General features: G+C 40.7%; 1 protein-coding gene across 6 annotated transcripts in view; it reads left to right on the top strand.

Annotated features, from left to right (window-relative positions):
• PCGF3 (polycomb group ring finger 3) overlaps nucleotides 1-22,408 on the top strand; it is a 91,733-nt gene that overhangs the window by 45,791 nt on the left and 23,534 nt on the right. For 4 of the 6 annotated variants that reach the window (XR_006169576.1, XR_006169575.1, XR_006169574.1 and 1 more), the window contains exon 10: nucleotides 264-307. Coding sequence is in view for 2 of the 6 variants with exons in the window: in XM_042822913.1 (XP_042678847.1) it covers nucleotides 264-311 (48 nt within the window). In the remaining 4 variants the exon portion in view is untranslated. Of the gene's footprint in view, nucleotides 1-263; nucleotides 7,359-22,408 lie in introns of those variants that run through there. The other 2 variants (XM_042822913.1, XM_042822914.1) reach the window with 1 other exon arrangement.

The following is a 22,408-nucleotide window of genomic DNA, read 5'->3' as shown; positions in this document are numbered from 1 at the left end:
TTCTCACTTGGTAGGTTTCCTGAGTTAAACAGTCTTGATAGAATTGGTCATAAGGTGAACTATTCCTGACAAAAGGGAACGGATTCTCCATTTGATTTGAGTTTTACAGATTAAATTCCTTCTTGTCTTGATACAATTTTGACTGATCAGACAGCTATTCTGATAGTTTGTTTAAGCCTTGGTTTATGAAACAAAAGTTTTATCTACTGGAAAGATGAATTCTGGCTTTGTTTCTTAACCTAGCCTATATTTCTATCTTGCAGAAAGCACCTCTACTGCTACATTACAGACCCAAAATGGACTTGCTGTAAGAGAACTTTATTGTCCTTCTGGACAGAGCTTTTTGCAGAGACTATCATCTGGCACCTTCTTAGTGCATCACTAATCACATGATATGAATCAGACAAATAATTTTGGAAGACTGTAGTGCTTTCATAGCTGACTGTCCTGAATATTTCTCCTGGGGATGTGTTATCTGGATTTCTGGACAGAAAATATTTATACTTATTTTATATCAAAGAAATCAAAACTCAACAAGACACTACCAGCACTAGGTTTACAGATATTGAAAACACTTCACAGTTCCATGTAGCTCAGCCTGACTCATCTCTTACAGTTACACAGAAATAAGTTAGAATGTTGTGGGGTGATTTTAAAAATGTTGCTTTTGACACCAAGTTGCATTTAGTTACTTTTCACATTCTGAATATTTAAAAATATATTTTTGCAAAGTGTTCTTGTCTTATATAGTATGCCTGATTGCATTGGCTTTAATCAAGTTCTGTAGGTCATTGAACATAACTAATGATATAGTGACTGGTGATATTTATTATGCTGCATTGAAAACTTTTGAAAATCTGGGAAAACAATGGGTTTATTTGTTGGTTTAATCCAGTTGTTGCTCTCTCTCAGTTTCTGTTTTAGTAAAGTTTTAATGCCCTTTTTGCATGGTGATTTGGTAAGATTAATTGTAATCTCTGCAGCTGATTTTAATGTGCCCTGATATTTTGCTGTGGCATATATTGCACCACATAATGATAAATACTCAAAAGTGCTAGATTTATGAACTTTAAATATATATATATATATAAACATTTCTTATGTAGCTATGGCTTGCAGAAATCAGTTTTTACTGTAAAGAGAATTTATTCTCTCTGGCTAATGAAACACTGGCTCTTGGACAACATTGGGTGATACTGCACAATTTTCACTGATTAAAATTCCTTAGAGAAGTAGAAGCAGCTTTATATTTTAGTAACAGCTTCGTATTTTCTTTACCTATTTTTTCTGAAACTGTTCTGTTTTCTTTAGCACAATTACTTACTGTTTTGGGGGGTCAGACAAGATTATTTTCACACCTCTGGCCTTAATTGATAACAGTACTTGCATCAGCCCTAGCAAATGCAAGGTAACATAAATGCCATGTATGTGTGTACATATATATATACACACATATGACTGTTTGTGTTATGGAATGCACCCTCAATAGCACTTAGCAGTGTTCACTGCGTTGTAAGGCTTTTTGAAATTGTCACCTTTTTAAAAACAGAGTTGAAAGTGATTTCTGCAAGCTGTATATTGTATAGCACATATAGGACAAGAGCATTTGGCTGCCAGCGTGTTGAGTTATCTAGAACTCCAAACATACTATTAACATCTGGAAACAGTTAACCTTCTAACTTTTGGAAGGGTTTTCCAATCAGCTGAAAATGCTAGCTGCTATACATATAATTTTTTATAAACTGCCTTTGGATAAGAAAGTAAGCTTGCTTGTAACTGCCCTGCTTTGTCTGTCTGTGCTTATTCCTCTCTTCAGCAAGAAAGTATAATTTATTACTGATAACAGGAAGCTGATTGTGAAAGAGGTTTATCTCAGCATTTGAAGTCATCTTCTCAAGCTTTCAAAGCACCACATTCCTTAGCATACCTCCTGCACTTTTATTCTTTGGAGTTTTCAGCCCTCCTTTGTTAGCTGTGCTGCTGCAGAAGGGATGCTCCATTTTCTGTTTATCTTTCCAAAGATAAAATATCTTTCTCGTTTTTATTTATAGTCACAGATGTGAATGGGAAGTAAATCAGAAGATACGCAGGCAGAGAAAGAAAGGGAGCCTACTGAAATATGGGGATGTAAAGGAGGTGCAAATGCTAAAAAAGGCTGCAAATGTGAGGGCAAGATGATAGGTAGACTGAATGCTTGCATTAGGCGGAACTCCATATCCAGGCCTTTGGTGTGAGCATGCATGCTCCTACAAGCAATGAACTTGGCTCCAATTTTGTTCTGCCGTTTCCAGCTCAAATCTATTTCAGCTTTTACCTTTGGTTAACACGAATTAGCAGATGAGATCATGAGCCTATCTTTTTACAGTCTTTAATGTAAAAAACTGAAAGCAGGTGTTACAAATGCATATGCAGATTGACATACTGAGCCCTTCTGGAGCTGTTCATGCTGTTGATGTTCCCTTGTAAATAAGGGACTGGCTGTAGCTAGCGAGAAACTGAGAGTACAAACAGGGCTATAGATGGGCCACTCTCTGCGCCTGATGCAGACACAGAATTAAAGCTCACAGAGAGTATGTTGATTAAGGTGGCTTTTGTATGTGTACGTGTGTGGGTATATACACACTAACCCACACTCTATGTATACACATGCTTCCTGAGAGAAATCTGCCTACCTTGGAAGAGTGTACTGCAGAAAGCTTTTGTACATCTAGACTCTGAAGCAGTGCTTATAAAGCGTGCTAGGATTTTAGCACTTTCCACTGCAGTTGGAACAGTACTAATTTGTACTCAGTTGTACAGCTGAGAACTCAGCTGCAAAAAAGCAAATTCAGAAGCCTTTCAAGTCTTTCTCTTGGTATAATAATCTGCAGTTCAAAATGTATATTTGGAAGTTTGTAGCTCTATTTAGAATTACTTGAATATATAATGGTGCTACCAGTACTTTGAAAATTCTGTTGATAACTATATAGATAGGTAAATTCAAGGCAGTATTAATACCTATAAATGCTTTTTTTGTTTGTTTTGTTTTGGTTTGTTTGTTTTCTCATTTGTGTGCAACTGCTTTTGCAATGTCTTTAATTTGATAAAGCCTCTTCAGTAAAAAGAAAAGGAAAAATATAAGAGAAATCCCAGTTATTTTTCTAAATCATATGCCATAGCATCATTGCTATGGATATTCTTTCCCTCAGGAGGGGTTGGGATTGTGTCTGGACCACATATTTATTTACTCTAGCCTTACTAGAAGACGACAATGCAATTGAATTGAACTGAGAGGGAGGCCTCCTTTGGGTCAGAGCTCTGTTTCACTTCTGCGAAGCTTAAGAGACAGTTAATTTATATCAAGATTATATAGGAACTGGGGTTCTGTTCAAACCTGAACGGAAAGTTGGACTCAGCATAGATATCTCTGTGTCCTAGTGAGATCATACTCAGTTTATTTTGGATTATTTTGGATCAAGATGGCACTACTGTGAAGTAGTTTTCACAATTGCTTACGCTGGTAAATAATTGCAGTAAAGAAGTATCTTGTTATGTTACCCTCAGCAGCAATGAGACTGATGAATCACCCATGCTCAGAGTCTCATTAAATATAGTTTCATTAAAAACAGAGAATTCAGATAGAATATATGATATTAAATTTAAATAAGATTTGGGATGTTAAAAGTTAACTCTATAAAATTATTTATTCTATTTTAAGCCTTCTGTCTTATTTTGCCGTCCAAGTATTTTTGGTTTCAATGGTCCAACCTTATGTACGGGCATATAAAATGAAATTGTAAGATGTTTTTACAAGCTTCTTCCTTTTACATTGAGTTTAATTAGCTTTTGTTTGTATGTTTTTGTTTTGTGTGGATAAAGAACATTACTTATGTTTTTGTGCAATAGGTTTGAAACATGCATTTATTAGGCATATGCTTAAATTGTAAATGTATCATCTACTTACCGTTAAAAAGGAGTGTAGATGGAATTTTTGATTTGTTCAGACGGGGTTTTGTTTGGGACTGTTGTCTGGGAAGGTTGTTTTTTGATTTGTTCTTTATTTTATTTTAAGAGTGAAGTGCGGGATTTAAATTTGTCTGAGTACAAGAACTGTCTGTCAGCAATATTCTAAAATAAATGATCTTGCAAGAAATCTTAATGTGAACTGTGGAAGCAATCGGCAAGACTTGCAGCCTATCTGAAAATGTTTTGTGCCATTGTTATGTCTGGTATCTTTGTGTACCATCAAATCTGAAAATATTTATTTATTTTTTTTGGTCGTGCAATAGTGTACACAACACTATAATCTCTGGGGATATGGGACCATACAAAATATCAGACTACAACTATGATGGTGCTGTTTTTTCCAATAGGCTATGAGCCTTTGAAAGCTTATCTGGCTCTTTTGTCTTCATAACAACATAATTAGTTGTAGGAGATGGATTTATTTTTATTTTTTTCTGACTGGATGGTAAATGTAACCATACAACTAGCCTGCTTTACAGCACGAAGCATCTTACCATTGAGCTAAATACAGTAGGAAAAAGCCAACCAGTCTGTACATCAGCAGGTAAATATTAGTAAGCTTGTAGTCTCAACTATACTTAAGATGCATTTTGTTCAGAAGGCTGGACTGTACAGAAAAATCTAGTTTCTCTACTTCCTCAGGTGATAACTTCAGTTTGGATATTTCACTGGAGATGCTAATGTTTCAGTTCCTTTGCATAAAGTTTTGATAAGAGGAGAAAAAAAATGTCCTGTACACCAGAATCTGTGCGTAAGATGTAATTAACTGTAACTGAGAGGTCTTGGCATCTGTTGCTGAAGTAAAAACCTGTAGAGAGAACATTAAGGAAGATGGGAACAATACTTCAATCTCTGCTTTCATGAAAATTTGCGATCAGTACAAACACTTTCTAGAAACTTGCTTTCTGTGGCAAGCTAACAGTAGTACTTTACCATGAATTTATGATTTATTTGTATACAAAATAAAGCTCCAGTCTTGCTATTTGATCTGTGTTTCATCTGTGGAGCTTCCTGAATATCTTTCAAAGCCACAGTGGCCTACCCAGTTGAGTGGTAAGAAGGTGGGAAGTAAATGTCCAATTTCATGAGTGCTTCTATTGCTAACTTTGCAAATAGCCTGAATGATTCTGCAGAAACCAGAGGGTTCGTTCAGGTGATGGTAGCTGTGGCTGGAGGATGGAGTCTTGATTTTTAAAGGCTGGAATGATGTTCCAGTATTATTAATTTTTATTTGAAACTGAAAACACAGGTTTACTAGAACCTTAAATTCCAAGTTACTTATTCAAAGAAAGGAGAATTTGTTCTTTCCTTCTGCAAAAAGATTATTTTACAGTTGAGGGACAATAAGCCAGTGCAACCACTAAGCCTTTATTCTCTCATGTGGCATAATAAAGATATTGAAACTGTCACAGTGTAAAACCATATTTTTGGCTTAGCTTCATTTGAAAGTTTACAATTTTTTATGCTTTGTGTTGCTGTGTAATTTTTGTACTATTGGTGGCTAGTTTTGTCTGAATAAGCCTTTTTGGATTATTGCTTAATGTTTTGATTTTATGATAGTGAAGCTTGTATTCAGTGTTTTGCCAATTAATATTATATGCTTGTTAATAAAAGCAGAGAAACTAACTGAAATCCTGTCAAGCTGGAAGTTATTGTCCCATTTTTTCCTTCGGGAATATAAGGAGCTAGTCAGCCTAATATCATGGCACTGACCAACCCAGCATGACTGAAACAATAAAATAATTTTGTGGCATGACATGGTCACAATCAATATGTCTATAACCCATTTTACTCAAAACAGACAAAAGCATGGCCTGAAGTATTACCCCACTGCTCAGAGCAGTGATGTGCCTGTGACAAACATATGGCATATAACTGCCAGCTAGGAAATGAAATGGCTTCAGCTGCATGCAGGAAAAACATAGTTACCCTGATGTCTATATGTATTTGTAGATAGAAATGTACTTATGAGAACTGTGTGTTGCTTTCAGTCTGACTTTGCCTGGTGATGCTGATGCACAAGGGCAGACTGCAGCATTCTAGATGAAAGATTTGACGTGACTTAGCGTCACATGTCAAATTACAAAGAATATCCATGCATATTTGATTTTAATTTGGGGACTGTCATACTTGTGTCACCTCTTTGTGAGCTGCTAGGAAGAAAGTTCTCTTGCTTATAGGAAATTTACTATGACCCAAATATGCTTTGCCTTTGGAAAAAATGATCTGTTGTGGTATTTGGCAAATATTGGTGCTTGCCATCTTGGTAAATTCATGTACTTCCCCCCCATACTTCTCCCCCCTCCCAAGGTCCTTGAGACTTATTTAAATTCCTGAACAGAGCATAGATGCAGAGTTTTGTTTTTTAGCTGAAATTAATTAAAATACCTAGTCCAGATACTACATTAAATGGGAAAGCATTAGTTGAATTCCTTGCAGAATCTCTTTGCAGTAATGCAAATACATAGCATGTGTACTGCTGTCTATATACTGAGAGAACTATTAAGCTTTCTTTTTTTTTTTTTTTCTATTGGCTTGTATGCAATTGCCAGCAACTGTGGGCTGGTTTGAAGTCAGAGGTTCTGACACATAGCTCATACTTGCACTGATAGTACCAATATATAATTGCCCTGAGGAGATCAGCCATTTGCCACCGCTTTAGCTTCATGTAAACACCCTCGTGAGACACTCACCTTAAAAGGGTCTCTTTGCCTATATGTAGTCACTTAAAAGTAGGTAAGTGTTAGCACTAATTCTTCCTGAGCAAGTGTTACTTCTTGTAAATCCTCCATGGTCTCATTTTCTGTGATTCTAACACTTCCCTGTACTTCATGCTCTTGGTTGCTCTCATCTATCACTGAACGAACCTGTGATGGCCCTGGTTTAGCCTGCTTCTGCCCTTCTTACATTTTCAGCAGCTATTCCAGGAGTGCAGAGATTATGTGCTAGAACAGAGGGCTTCTATTTCATGCCAGTGTGATTACAGATTTTCTGATCCCTGTATACACTGGAGTAGCTAGGAAAAGAAAACCTCTGCTTCTCTTACACAAGCAAAAGTTTATAGCAACGTAACACTGCACACAAGTTGTGGTCTCTTTCTTTGGCATCTATGTCATGGAGAAATTGCTCAGGTTTACATGGGGATTAACTTAACGTGTATACCTCACTTAAGGAATGATTAAAGCAATGCCATCAGCATCTGTTGTACATGTGACTTTTGAAATACTTGTTGCAAAAATTGTTTTAGAAGTCAATGTTTCATATTGTTCCATGTAAAATATACTTGTAGTAATTCAAAATGTTCTCTGGCTTTGGTTTGGACATTAAAAAAAAATAAATTATTTGACTTTTAACGTCTATTATCAGTACTTTATGTTAGTTTGAAATGAGTCATTTAAAACTAGCTTGCTTTGTGGATTGTGGAAAACCTGCACAACAGAAACACATTATGGGGCACAACTAACTCCTCTTGTTGTGACTTGAACACGGTGCTAATCTGCTAAATGACAGCAGAAACGGTTCCTGTTTGACCGTGAAGTTCCTAAGGGAGTAAGAAACTGTGCTAAAAGTTGTGCAGCTAGCCCTGAAAACATAGATCCGTCCTACAGCTAATGAGCAGCAAACTACGTTTTTCCCCAAAAATGTAATCCAACATGAAGAACTACTTCTTTCACTAACTGAGTATTTTACTATTAGTCAGTGTTGACAAGAAGAATATCTCCTTTTGTACAATGACTGTGAGTTTCTTGAGATTGGAGTAGTCAGAAAAAGATAAAATATATTAATTGACTATAAGAGTATATCTGGATGGGATTATAACACAATGAACTCTGCACCACTGTGTGGAAAGTCCTGGCTTGTCTTTCATTCATTTGGCTTTTTTTTTTTTCCCTCTGTTTTTTCAAAAGTCCTCTCAATTAGCTTTTCCACTAGAAATTCAAGCAGTTACCTGGACCTGGTAGAGAAAAAAGTTTACAGGTGTACTCTACCAAGAGTAGGATGAGGGCCATATCTGGGTAAACACATGTAGTTTTTCACATGACATTATTTTTGCAGTTTCATTGTTTAGAGATGTTGTATTGATTGGGCTTGAATTAGGCACATCTGTGCTTGATATCTTGTATGTTGATGCACCTAAGTGCACAGTATAACTATGAAAATAAGAACAAAACATAAATCCAAGCAACTGACTTCAGTAGTAAGGTTGACTGGGTTATTCAAATGGCAGGATGATGCCCTTACAAGCCTTGTTCTTGTTCTCTGCCTCTGTCGATAGCATGCAATCCTTCATTCCCACACTTGTTGAACAGGAAGTTTCATTTTCATGGAAGACTTTAATGTTGTTTATTTAGTTCTTCTTCCCTTGGATGCAAAGTTTACTGTCCCTTGCCTTGAATTTGGCCTGCTTTATTCACAAGAGCACAAAGCCTCTGATTCTAGATGCTCTAAGATCACACCACTGCTGTTGTGAAAAATGCTGCTGCTGATGCACCAAATACTGTTGCTATTTCTGTACGGGTCTGCTAGTTCTCAGCAGTCTGCAGAGCAAAATTTCTTGCTTTAGTTTGTGTTTTACAGCATAACACATTCTCTGAAAGTTTTTGTGTTCTCATCTGAGCAATGTCTCCATAAACAGCTGCAGTGGATTGTGACAGTGTTACTTGGGTTTGTGATAAATGTGTTTTTTGATTCCCAGAGTGTCTGGAAAGAGACTAATGGTATATTAGTGAACATGGATGTCAAGCAGAATGTGTCTTCTGGTTCTGCTTTAACATCATCTAGAAAAGATACATTCTTCTATTTCATTTCAGCCTTACCATCACAGCTGTGACATCTGCTCTTTGTGTGTTTCCTCCTCAGCTTTGAGGCTATCACTGGATCTCTTTGGTCATTGCTTGAAAATGGTGATAGCATTGGTTTGAAGCAGATACTGAATAGTTGGTTCTGGGCCATTTACTGTTGGCACCTCTGCTGGTATTGTATGCCCTGACTCCATAGACATAACTGGCTTCTCACCCTGGAGGAGCAGTCTCTTCTTTCATCTGCATTCAAAACAAACAGTCCCATCCCTGCATACATTTTGGTAGACCAATGACTGCTTCACCTTCACTCTCCAAGAGCTTTCAGGATTATGGGATGCTCAGGCTCACAAAAAGTTTACATAGATTCACAGTGATTCACAAACCTTTAAAAAACTTAGTGAGTTTTGAGCGTTTCAAGTTGAACACATGAGAAGAGTTACTACCAGGCGAGTGGGAGTTCTGTGATGGGCAACCTTACAGGAAGTTCTCAGTTCTGAATTGCAACATGGCTCTTTCTTCTTTCAGCATCATCTGTATTTGACTGACACCTCAATATCATGGGTGTGATATGCTGGACAACAGGTTGGCCATGAGCTAGCAGTGTCTTTGTGGCCAAGAACACCAATGGTATCCTGGGATACATTAAAAACTCTGGGCAGCAGGTTGAGGGAGGTGATCATCCCCCTTTACTCTGTTCTGGTGAGGCTACATCTGGAGTACTGTGTCCAGTTCTGGGCTCCCCAGTACAAAAAGACAGGGATCTTCTAGAAAGAGTCTAGCAGAAGGCCACAAAAGATAATGAGGGGCCTGGAGCGTCTCCTGTTCAGGGTGTGTAACCTGGGTCTGTTCAGCCTGGGGAAAAGAAGACTTGAGGGATCTGATTCATGTTTATAAATTCCTAATGGGCAAATGTATGAAGCCAGGCTCTTCTCAGTATTGTGTAGTGATAGGACAAGGAGCAGTGGCCTAAATTTTGAACATAAGAATTTCAATACAAGCATGCAGAAGAGTGTCCTTATAGTAAGGGTGATGCTGCACTGGCACAGGTTGCCCAGAGGGTTGTGGATCCTTCTTCTATGGAGATATTCAACACCTGTCTGGATGCCTACCTGTGTGATCTATTGTAAGGAACCTAATAAAGCAGAGGGTTAGGCTCCATGATCTCTTGATGTCCCTTCAACCCCCCGCAATTGTGTGATTCTGTGATATAAGCAAATTGTGCCCCAAACCTGTCTTGATTCTCTTACTTCCTTGGCCTCACTTCCTTTGTTTCCCTGGGTTGCTTGTCCTTGTCACTGTGGTGAGCTCTCCCGGCTGGATGTGAAGGAACCTCACCAACTTTGCTGATTTTCCCTTGTCCACTCACCATGGTCCGGGGGCTGCTGAATGTTGTAGTTACAGCACGTGCTTATTTGTGAGAGGTGACACCCATGTGGTACAGCTGTTCTGGCACCAGAGACAGTGACCAGCAGTTCTGCTCTACAGTGCCAAAGGAATGTGCTTTTATCCTGTTTGGGCTTCTTTTCTGACTACTACACTAGCTATGCTTTCTTTTTAAGAGGAGCTGTTTTTTGCCCTGGAACTTGCATGGTCTGAAGGCAAACACAGCTATAAATAGCAATAGGGTCTTTCTTTGTTTAGAAAAAACATTTGTAACTGTCTAGCAAAGCTGCTGTTTGTTCCTAGACTGAGCAGTGCAATGGCTCGTGGAACCTGAGCCCATGCTGGTGCATTAGAGCAGGGCTCTTCTCACTGACAGTGCACATTTGCTTTAGCCACATGCATTTCCTTTGTGTGTTATTGGGTTCTGAACAGAGATAGCTGCAAATGTCCTGCTTGGTTTTTTTTTTTTTGCTTCTGGATAGTTTAGGGGTTATTTATGATAATAGGACAATGTTGGACTGTTCATCTGACCGAAACTACGAAGCCTTGGGATCAACCTGTTGCTGAGTATCTGCAGAGCAGTAGATGCAGTAGGCAGTGTCTGCAGATGATATGATGCTTGCTAGTGACAGTTCATGAAGTCACATGTTTATATATGGTTTTGCTCTTCAGATTTTTGTTTCTTCTCCCTTGGTGAGATTCTTGATACGCATTTGCAAGGCAGTGGGTGGGGTGAATCAACTACAAAGACAACCCTTTGTCTTATCTCCATCTTCTCTGGCTGTAACAGTGAAGAGTGAAATGTGCTTCCATCTGGGAAAGTGGAGGTTGAGGTGGCCTTGTTTGTGTCCTCAGGATGCATCTGCCAGGTGTCATCAGAAGGATGAGCCTATGTTAACAGTGGGATGCAGAGCAGTTCTGCTCCAGGCCTGCTCTCAGGAGGAAAGCATTTTTGCACAACCAGGTGTTACAACAGATTTATGCCATCTGTTCACACATAATTTATAGCCAAAATTAAGCAGGGACGATGCTACTTGCTATGTGCTGCTCAAGGTTTCTCCAAGCCCCATTGAGGCCATTAGTACTCTATGTTGGAGGACTGCCCCTGGCCAGCCTTCAGCCTCTGTAGGCTGGTCTGATGGATTCTGAGCAGTGCAGGATGCTGCTCTGCAAAACCTCCTTCATGGCAGATAGCTATAGCCCAGGGAATGCCAGTGCTACAATGCACACAGAAGAACAGCTTGTGGCATGTTATCTTAGATCAGGCTCAGAGAAATGTGCTACCCTAGCACTGGGTTGGATGTTGAGATTTACTTTTCACCATAAGTACTGTAATTCAGGAAGCCTCTTGTTTTTTTTCCTCCATCATGCTAAAGCCCAGCTTCATGCTTAATGGGCATGAAAGTTATATACCTGCCTATTGATCTAGTTTTGGATTTTCTTGAGGCTGATGCACTTGTTTTTACCTTGCTACATGAAGATTTTCTATTCCAAATCTGTGTTCCTTGCTAGCTGGTGATCCACTTTCAGCTTGTTTTAGATAGAACGGTGCGAGATATCCAGGCAGTGCAGCAAAAAAACCCACAAATGCTGAGCAGTGTTCTGCTTACAAGTGTGCTTTTTTTCAGTGTGGCTTCCAGGCAGCACAGCCAAATTTGGGGTTCAGTGAGGCCTGTTGAATTCTGTCAGTTTTCAGTCAGTCAGTACTGGAGCAAAATCTGTCTTGAGGTGCTGTTTAAATCTCCCCATGCAATCCTGCTGACAGATTAGTCACTGTTTGTCCTTAACCTTCTGAATGTGCTTCCAAAAATTGATTAGTTCAGTCCAGCACACAGTACTGGGTTGCAAGAGGTTGTCCTTTGAACACACCAAATGAGATGTACATGCTTGATGGAGCAGAAAGTGGATGAAATTACAGGTTTTAGTTTATTTTGTCAATCATAGAACAGATTGATGGTACAGGTATTTAGGGATCTAGAGAGTAGTGTAGTTTTGATGTATCCAGTCTCCTCTATTTGGAAGCCAAAGATGAAACAAGCACAGAAATGGCACCAGAAACAACATGTGCAGAGTGCACTTACCTATGTATATCCGTGTATGCTGTGGCCTTTAAACTTCACATGTATTTATCTACTGGAAGAATTCTGTGGCAAGGAAGACAGCTGAGCACTGAGAAAATTCAAGTCAGGATTACATTTTTATGCAAGACTGTTTAAACCACTGATTCTGATCCCAGCAACTTGTAAGAGGGAGTTTCTTGCAACTATCAGACCTTTGGGTCACAGCAGCCTCTGCAGCATAAACCTGAAAAACTGCTCAAGTACCTTGGGTGAAAAATGGAGATAGTGATAATATCTACATGTATGTACAGGGCAAATCCCTCCATCAGGGGGCTTAGGTCTCAGTATGACCCTGGGTGCCAGTCTCCCCAGTTGCTGGCAGTGGGACATTGAAGCCTGAGGATGCAGCCCTGTGACATTCCTACTGCTTTGCTCCTGCTGCCACCTCTCAGCCTATTTATGTTAAGGATCAGGAATGCAAATTTATTGGCAACGAGGGAGTTCCTCTTCATTCAGACATCCCTAGGATTGAAAGTGGAAAGAAGATAAATCTTCCACAGACCCACTTGTCTATGGTCAGAATTAAATAGAGGTGAAAAAAGGTTCCTCGTGCTGCAAGAACAATTTGGTTTTGCCTGTTTCTCATGTTGGAAGGGTTTTTCAGGATCCCGTTGCTGCAATTTGTCGTCAGAAGAATGACAATGGTGCATAGTCTCAGCTTAGCTGGGTGCCTGGCAGTTGGACTTCGTGGTTATTCTGCAGAGATGGTGGCTTGTACAGGATAAGGAGCCTCTGACATATCTTTTGTGTTTTGAGCAAAGCACTCCCCCAGTTTGTACTTGGAAAGAAGCAACCAAATATCCACAGAGAGTGAGTGCCAGACCCACAGATGGTACTTTTCTTATCAGATGGCTCAATGAGATTAGTGTGACTATTATTCAGGGCACTGGGAGCACACCACTTGTTTTTCTTGCTGACATGCCAATTTGAAGAAGTTATAATTCTGGTTTTTTTTTTGTTTGTTTGTTTTTAGCAGCTGTTGCCTTGAACTTTAAAGAGCATAAAAGTCCATCAGGTGTTGTATCAGAAACATCAGGAAGATTTTTCTTTTTAAAACTAGGCAATGAAATTGACAAGATATTTTGAATAAGCTATTTAAAACCACCACCTACATTGTGTTAAACCACAACAAAAGCAAATTACTCCTAAAACTCTCATTAGCACTCCTATTGAATTCTTCCAGTGGAGGACCTGCAGCGCTTCAAAGAAATCCATGTGCTATGCCTTATGTGCAGTCCTTTGTGCAAGGAAAGCTGTGGAGAGAAAGCTGTCAGTAGTGCTTGATAATCACAGGGCTGTGTGGGGACACTGGAAACTGCAACACAACTGCTCAGAGTAGCTCAGAGCTGATGTAGAACATCTGATTTGGGACTAGGGGCTGCTGTTTCAGTTTACCTGGCACTTCTACCAGTTGTGCACATCTCCAGTGTTCAGGTTTAGGGTATTAATTACTTTTCTCGTTCCTGTGTATACTAAATTCAAACCATTTATGAGCTGAAGGATCATTGGCTCCATGCGCCCAAACACAGTTTTGGAGATAATTCCTCTTCAGAATGTCCTTCCACCACAGTTGTTCTGTTTTCACCCTCCCTGGGGTTCTTTCCTCCCATGCTTGGCCATCTGCCTGTACTGCACTGCTGATGTGGAAAGGGCTGCTTTGCCAAACAACAGAACTCCATTTTAATTATGTCTCCAATAAAATTTCAGTCATCGAACAGACTTCAAAAGTCTTTCAAAAGTTCTTTTAAAAGCTCTCAGTTGTATGCCACATAGCAGCTTGCTGCCAAGTTCTGGCTGTTCCCTTGCTTAGCTGGTGCAGTTTTCAGAGTACATGTAATTTCATTCTGCAAAGAAACCATCTTTGGAGTGACATTTGGAATTTCATATGTGCTCTAACTGGGCAGAGTCGTCCCTGGCACACATCGGACACAAAAAACACAGGTCAGACAATGCTCTTGTACATGGAAATTGCACACACTTGTGGAAAGCTCAGAATGCACATTGCAGCAGGTGGGCAAGAAGAGTGGAAGCCCAGACTGCCACTGACCTGCTTGCACAGGTAATACTGTCTCCATCATTGGGTGAAAAGTTGCATTGTAAGGTATGCCAGGCCTTGTGCTTCAGAACGTGTGCCAAGTGCTATGTGTCTAGTTTCTGACTGAGGGAATTCCAGACAGGTCTTCAGCTACGGGCAGTGCTGTCACAACAGAATTTAGCCAGTCGCCACCGTCAGCCACATGAGTCTGAGGGCCAGATGACCACTGACTTTCTATTCTAAATTGGCATTTCAGACTTTTTGCCTGTTTTGAACTTTTGTGTTTGTGTTACACTTGTCCTAAGTTAAGGACTTAAAAACATAGGATACCTTTGAGGGTTTTTTTTATGCTATCACTTTAAGGCTTTTCTTCTTGTGGTTAAGAAATCTCCGGTGCTTGTACTGGAGCAGCATTTAAAGACACAAAGCAACAGTTCTAGGAGAGCAGGAGAATGCAGGCAGTTGACACCAGATTTCTTGGGTGCAGAGTTACGAGTGTCTCCAGAGCACTATCTTTTTTTTCTTCTTCTTTTTTTTAAACAATTTCCAATACGCTATTACATTAACAGAGGAAAGACACCATAAGAGAGAAAAATCGTAGAATATCCGAAGTTGGAAAGGACCCATAAGGACCATCCAGTCCAACTCTATCCCAAACTCAAACCTCATCTCTGAGAGTGGTGTCCAAACTCTCACTGAACTCCCTGAGCTTGGGGCCGTGCCCATTTGGGCAGTCCGTTCCATGCCCACCGCCTGTGCTGCAGCCCCTTTCCCTGACCCCCAGCTGCCCTCCCCTGATGCAGCTCCATGCCGTTCCCTCGGGCCCTGTCCCTGTCACACAGAGCAGAGCAGAGCTCAGTGCTGCCCTCCGCTCCTCTGAGGAGCTGCAGCTGCCATGAGGGCTGCTCTCAGCTCTTCTGCTCTGCGCTGAGCACACCAAAGGACTGCAGCCTTTCTTCACACATCTTGCTCTCCGGTCCCTAAAAATGAGGAAAACAGCCTTTTACCGGGCTGCACCACATTAAAAGGCAGCACTGATTTGGTTTAGGTTCTTGGATTTGCTGAATTTTAGCAGAATACTGTTCCTGTGTTGGTGGCAAGTCCCTTGCTGAGAATACAAACTGTGAGGTAGGTGATACAGGTGCATGAGCACCAAATGCTGTGTTGGTTTTATTCTCTTTAACATGATAGTGTGGAATAATTTCTGGAAAGCTACTATACTTGCATAGATTCCTCTCTTGTGTTCATCTTTGCTAGGGCTGGAATCAATTTCTCCAAAGCAAGAATAATGAATTATAGCTGACAAAGTAGGTACATGCTGAGCTGCCAGGGGATGCTGCTGGCACTAACAGCGGCACAGCAGCTACCTGATGGCTCCTCCAAGCGACAGGCTCTCCAGGCAACCTGGAAGCGGGTCACAGCCAGGGGTGGACTGTTTCTGTTGTGTAAAAGGCACAGGGGGGCTGTCATTTAAAGAGCACTCAAAAAGCAATTAATGGTTGTTTTCACTGTACCCCCTGCCAATTTGCTTTCTAGGGCTGTCCCTATTGATATTCTCTGTAGCCGATTTTCTTGAGCTAATTGTGAATTGCAGGAAGGACAACAGAAGCTGAGCTCATTTTGAGGCAATGTTTGATGCCTTCCCTCCAACCTGACCAGTTTCACACTATCATTTTGAAAAGCTCTCATCATCCAACTGTTTTTGCACAAAAAAATGCTCTTTTTGTGCAGCCTGTGAGTACAGAGGAGTTTCAGTGAGCTTGGCTTACAGCTGGGAGAGAATGAATGGGGCTGAGAGGATGGGACCAACAGAGAGTGGCAGAAATCCTGAGGACAGATAGGTGAATCTAGGTTTTTCCAGATACTCAATGCAAAACTGACTGTGGGTCAGTTAGTGTTGGAACTCTCGGTTGCTTTCGAACTCTTTCCAGGCTTTCCTGGGCTCTCTGGAATATAACCTAAAGCTGAAAAGCACACACTTTCTGTAGGAGGAGCACTTCTAACTACTTTGTGCCTAAGCAGGCAAATTTAACACGCAGCCAGGCCCGGCTGGCAGTGCGGCCTGCCCACTGCCCCACAGTTTAAAGGCGGCAGCTCCTCCATGCAGAGCAGCCCATCACTCAGCCAGACCATCAGTGCGCTATTAGCACTGTGTCAACTGAAGTCAGGTGGTGAGGAGGGCAGTGCTGGCCACTGCTGACTGCAGGGCTGGCAAATAGAGTGTGCATCTTGATATACTGGCTAATCACAGTGCTCTGAACAGCAAAGAATATGCAGTTGTGCTTTCTGGTTTGATAAAGGAGTTTGAGAATGGGTTTCAAGATTGCAAAAAAATCATTAATTTATGTTTGCGACACCAATTTCAGTTAGTAGAAATACATGACCTGTAAATTTTCAAATACAGTGTAAAGAATTGCAATCAGATATTCAACTCAAAAGTCTGACTGTGTCTGTTTATTGGGCTTTCATAATCCCTCTTTTACCAGAGAGAAATATGCTTCTCTTCACAATCACACCTTATTCATGTCATTGCCTTTTGGCAATATGCATATTTGTGAACAGTTGTCAAGGATCAAGTAGAGGAAGAGTTCACCAAAAATCTCTGACAAGCACCTTGAGACCTCACAAAGGATATTATCCACTGCATCTAACCTGACTGATGCATTAGTTTCACCAAAACAAGGTCACGTATCTCACTAGTTCTATGGCTCTGTACATTTCTTTTCTTTCAGAAAAATATTGAAAATTAAAATACTTCTTGTTACTTATATGGTAACAATATTGCTTATTTGGTGAGGGCTGTTCCAAAAGTAATACCTCCTATTTTATTATGTTTGCCCACACCGTCAGCTATGGTTAGTGGTGGCACGGCAGTAGAGGTGGAACCTTTCCACCAGTATCCCATCACATGTTGTTGCTGTGTGATAGCGAGCAGCAGAGGGGCACTCTGACAGAATGGCAGCTGACATGGAAGTGCGGATAAAGTGAAGATGTGTCCTCCATGTGGAAAAAAAAGGGCACCCACTGACATTCATCAACACTTGCTGTATGTTTATAGAGACCAAACAGTGAAGATGAGCATGGTGAGGTGATGGGTAGTGCGTGTCAGCAGTGGCGACAGTGACAGTGGGTCACCTTCCACTGCTATACAATTTTACAAGTGTGGCATACAGGCTCTTCATCAGTGGTGAAAATCAGGAGGCACAGCTAATGGTCATGACTGTTGAAAAATAGTGATTGGTAGCTGAAAATTTGCTCTATCAAATAGTGTTATTGTGCTCTTTGAATTGCTTGTAATTTCCATGGAAATAAATACAATAAATTACTTTCACAAGACACTAAATACAAAATACAAAATACATGGAAATAAATACAAGTCATTACTTGTACAAAACTTATGTGTATGTAGCTCAAGGCAATTTTGTTTCACTCAGTATGGCCCAGGCAGGACAAAAGGTTGGACACCTCTATCTGAAAGAAGCCAGCACTGCCTGTAGAAGGTTATATGTTGACCTTGAAATATTTCAAGAGCACCTCAGATGGTTGGGGTAGGTATAAGCAATGCTAGTGGAAGCTGCATCACATAAACCGCTTTCACAAGTCTCTGCAGGGAGGTATTATTAATACCCACCCACTGCAGTTGCATTATGGCCATCTATCCTGCATTTGAAGAAAGACAGAGATGATGCTCTCCAAATACTTGTAGTACCACAGGAAGCAATGCGTGCAAGTGATTAAATAACCGTGGTGTTTCTTTGTGCTCAAGGTTTTCCTTTTTTACGCCTGCAACCGACTATCACCTGCCTTAGAGAGAAGCTTAGAGGGCTGTATGGTTCCATGAGAGATTTCACAGCTAATAAGTAAAATAAATTAACTGTTGACCCTTGGATGAGGAGTTCAGTTTAGATGTAAGCGGTGCACTCAGCCTTGAGAAGGCAACAGTGATTCCTGTTTATTTCATGGTTGTAAACTTTATTTAACTCGCTGGGAGAAATGTTACAAGTGATGAGCAGCTAACAGAATGGCGTGAAATGCAGGAGGTTTAGTAGACGAGCTTGATAATGAGCAGAGTCTGTACCGGGGAGCTGCTGGAGATACCTGCAGTGTGCTTTACTTTGATGGTTATTGAGCAGATTTAGTCAGAAGGAGTAAGTGGATTTGGAGCTGGCTGAGGTGCTTTTGAAACGGAAAAGGTTTTGGAAAGACTTTCTCCTGGCTCAAGCTCCCTCACTTTCAGCCCTAGGACTTCGCTCCGTTAGAGCAGTGTAAGCCAGGTTACTGCACTGACTCCTGCCTCTGGCAATGCGTTTAGTCCACACCTCGGCTGTTCTGATCTGTGTTAGAAGTGCAGTGGTTGAATTAAACCTGGAAGTGGCACTGTTTGAAAGCAACAAGATTCAAAATTCACAAGGACAGCGGCAGTCTGACAGGAGAGTCACATCCCGAGTACATCCTGATTGCCAAGGCTGCCATTTACCTTTGTAACTCACTAAATATGTGATTCTAACTCTGAGCACATTATATATATAATATATATCTCTGATTATAACTCTGGAGCAGAATTCTCTAGCGGTAGCATTTCTATTCAGGCTTAACCAAGAGATGACTCACAGCAGGTAAAAGGAATCTGTTTCCTTCCACTCTTACCCTTGAGACTCTCCCACTGCAGAGAAAGCTCACAAGTTTCCTTTCTGTGGTGCTCCTGAAAGGCTTTTTCTGTTTCAGAAGTTGCAGTGCAGAGAGGATATATGTATGAACCATCCAGATTTTTCTCTTAGGAGAATTTTCTGGGAAGCCTTTTCATCTGTGCAAAAGAAATCAGTATGGCCAAGAATGCTAATGAAGGACGGACACCTGCAAAGTTAAAGATGTGTCTCACATTCTGTATGGTGACTTGTTGTGGACATCTCTTCTGGCTTCGGTCACTAGCTTACTTCATTCACTTAGATCGCTGGTAATACTGGCCTGGATTCTATAGAGCAGAGGGTTTGCATTGCATGTCCTTTAGAAAAGCAGCTGAGGCTGATGGTTTAACACCCAGATGGTTCAGCATTACTTTTTCTTCTGCATTCATGGCCTGCCAGTATATCTGCCATTCACATTTCCTACCTCAGATATAGTGGTAAACATGTATTACTTTTGGCATTCTATGGCTGTTTTTTTTTTCTTTTGTTGTTGTTTGTTTTTTAATTAAGCCAAAACAACAACAATTAGTATTTCTGAGTAATATCTTGCGTCTTCAAAGGACAAACATTCTCTTTTCATCACGTTTTTGTAAAATAAAACATCTTTTGTTTAGCGCAAGGGTGCAGATCTTCTGCCATTTTTTCATTACTTTGGGCTTTTAGCTATTTCAGAACCTTTGAGATGAGAATTTGGGGATGTTTAGGTGTTTAGGATGGATATCAGGAGAAACTTCTTTACAGAAAAGGTTGTTAAGCACTGGAATAGGCTCCCCAGGGAGGTGGTTGAGTCAGCATCTCTGGCTGTGTTTAAAAGCCATTTGGATGTGGTGCTCAGGGACATGATTTAGTGGAGGGTTGTTAGAGTAGTATGGTTAGGTTGCTGTTGGACTTGGTGATCTTGAAGGTCTTTTCCAACCTGAGCGATTCTATGATTCTGTGATTCTGATGGCTTCTGTTGGGACAGCGGTGTGTTTAATTCAGCACAGGTATAATGGCAATGAGGTGACTCACATTTCACACCCAGCATGCCCTGCTTGGGATGATGCTGTGGCTGTTGCCCCCATATCCACCCAGTGGCGCTTGGACAGCCAGCGCGGTGCTGAGCTGCAGGATCTGCTCACGTGGCTCGTTTCTTCTTTGAGCAATGAGCTGTGCTTGGCTGTCCTTGATTTATATTAAGAACCAGTCCAGCTGGCAAAATTACCCCAAAATACATTAGTGAAACTACTTCAGCATCGATCACTGATTTTATTCCCCACTTAAATTCAATTACTTAATTTTGCAGACCACGGCCTTAAAGTCAAACTGTAGTAATGCAATTTGGGTGGGTAATAAAAAAACAAAAACAACAACCATGTAAGCATTCAGAAAATGTTTATTTTGCATAATGCAGCCAAATGTACTAAAACATCTGATAATTCAAGGCAAAATAAAACGTATAAATATAGTCTTCAATTATTTTCCTGCAAACTTGTTGATTCTTTACTGTTTTTGAGACTGAGTCCTTGTTTTGTTGCTTTATCCAAACAGAGAATGTCACCATACAGATCCTGATAGGATATGGAGATAGGTTCAAAATAAAGGAGAGGAGATTTAGACTGGACATAAGGAAGAAGTTTTTTACAGTAAGGGCGGTGAGGCACTGGCACAGGTTGCCCAGAGAGGTGGTGGATGCCCCATCCCTGGAGACTCTCAAGGTCAGGCTGGATGGGGCTCTGAGCACCTGATTCAACTACAGATAGCCCTGTTCACTGCAGGGGAATTGGACTAGATGGCCTTTAACTCCAACTCAAATGATTCTATAATTCTATGATCACAGCTGTCTACTTCAGTGTCACTCTCCTTTTGCTTTTCTTAGTCTGCTTCCAGAAGTCAGGCCAGAAAAGTGAATTACCATTGCCCCAGGAGAGACAGATTCCACCTTGAAATTTGTGCTAAAATGAATTTTCTGCAAGTAGTCTGGTGATTGTGTTCTTTTTTAATTAAACTTTTTAGCCTATGGAGACTAAAAAAGTCAGGTAGATGATTTTGTACACGGAGAAGTACCATAACATATTTTACAATTACCTTTTTTCTTATTTCTCTATTATTTATTACTGTTATATACTTTAGAAAAATTCAGTATAAAACATAATTTTTAATGTACTGCCAAGCTCTAGAAAATGAGTAGATACATTTGATTTTTGCTCAAAGTGACACTGGACTTTGAACTAAAACATATGGTTCATAATCTACAATTAAAAATAATTTTCTCTAACTAGGAGCAGCATATGACATCTGTTCCATTGCCTTTTGCAATTTATGCAATTTGGAAAAAAAGGGATGTGATCCTTATGTTGTCTGTGGAGTTTGTATCTGTATCTCAACCTGGTCCCGTTAGATACAGAGGATGAAGCGCAGAGATGGAAAGGACACACCTTTCTGCCTTTGGTCATGATGAGCTGGGGCTGAAATAACCATTACTTATTAGGTTTCCAAACAGAACATCAATTTTACGTTGGGTATGGGAATAATGGTCCAGGGTGACTCTCAGTGAAACACTGTCAATCAGATCTCTTTGTCTGTTCCTGATAGGATCCTTGGCTTGAAGTGTCCAAAATCCTGACATGGCTTTTCGCTGAGAGTGCTTCAGTGAGGATAGCCTTGACTGTGCAGTGTGGTCAAACCTGCAGCACTTTTCAGACTCCACAGGAACATAACTGGCTAAGATGTTGGTACCATACCACACAGAGGGGTCTTCCTACAGGGATGGCTGGCCATGTCACAAGCTCCAGTTGGGGAAATCAACCCCAGTGGGGACTGAAAAGATTTGGGCATAGCTGGTGAGAATAATCCCTTGAAAGCAACTGTGCTGGAAGCAACAAGGATGGGTTAACTGAGCAAAACTCTGCATACAGGTTGGTAGTAGAAATATTATTTCTCTCCTCTGAGATCAGAGAAGCTTTACCACAGGCAGTAAGGAAACTGTCCCTTGTGCTGCTACAGAATGAAGTCCTTCCCCAGAAGTGGTGGATGGTGAACAAAGGACTGGGTGCTAACATTCTAAGCTGCGACTGACTTTAAATGTACTCTCTGATGATACTGGAGCTGGTGATACGGGGCGTCAACTGGCACATGCTACGGATGCAGCCCCTTTGCCTTATGCTGACATAACTGCCATTGGGATACGGGAGATCTGCCCTTGGGCGAGAGGCTGGACAGATGTTTCTGGGAGAAGCAAGATGTCCAAGGGCCTGCTTGCCAACTTGCCTTTCTGGGCCTGCCATGGTAATGGATGACATTACAGTCCAAAGGAAACTTTTGTGGTACTTGGAAGGTAGGATGACAGTTGGAACCACGAGCTGTATTAGGCAAGCATTCTGGTTAGTCACTAGGAAC

The sequence above is a fragment of the Centrocercus urophasianus genome, unplaced genomic scaffold (genome assembly GCF_019232065.1).
Source record: "Centrocercus urophasianus isolate 14NV4802_14NV808 unplaced genomic scaffold, USGS_Curo_1.0 seq_21, whole genome shotgun sequence".
Classification (NCBI taxonomy): domain Eukaryota; kingdom Metazoa; phylum Chordata; class Aves; order Galliformes; family Phasianidae; genus Centrocercus; species Centrocercus urophasianus.
The sequence above is the reverse complement of the archived record's forward strand: the minus strand, read 5'-3'. Positions and strand labels throughout refer to the sequence as shown.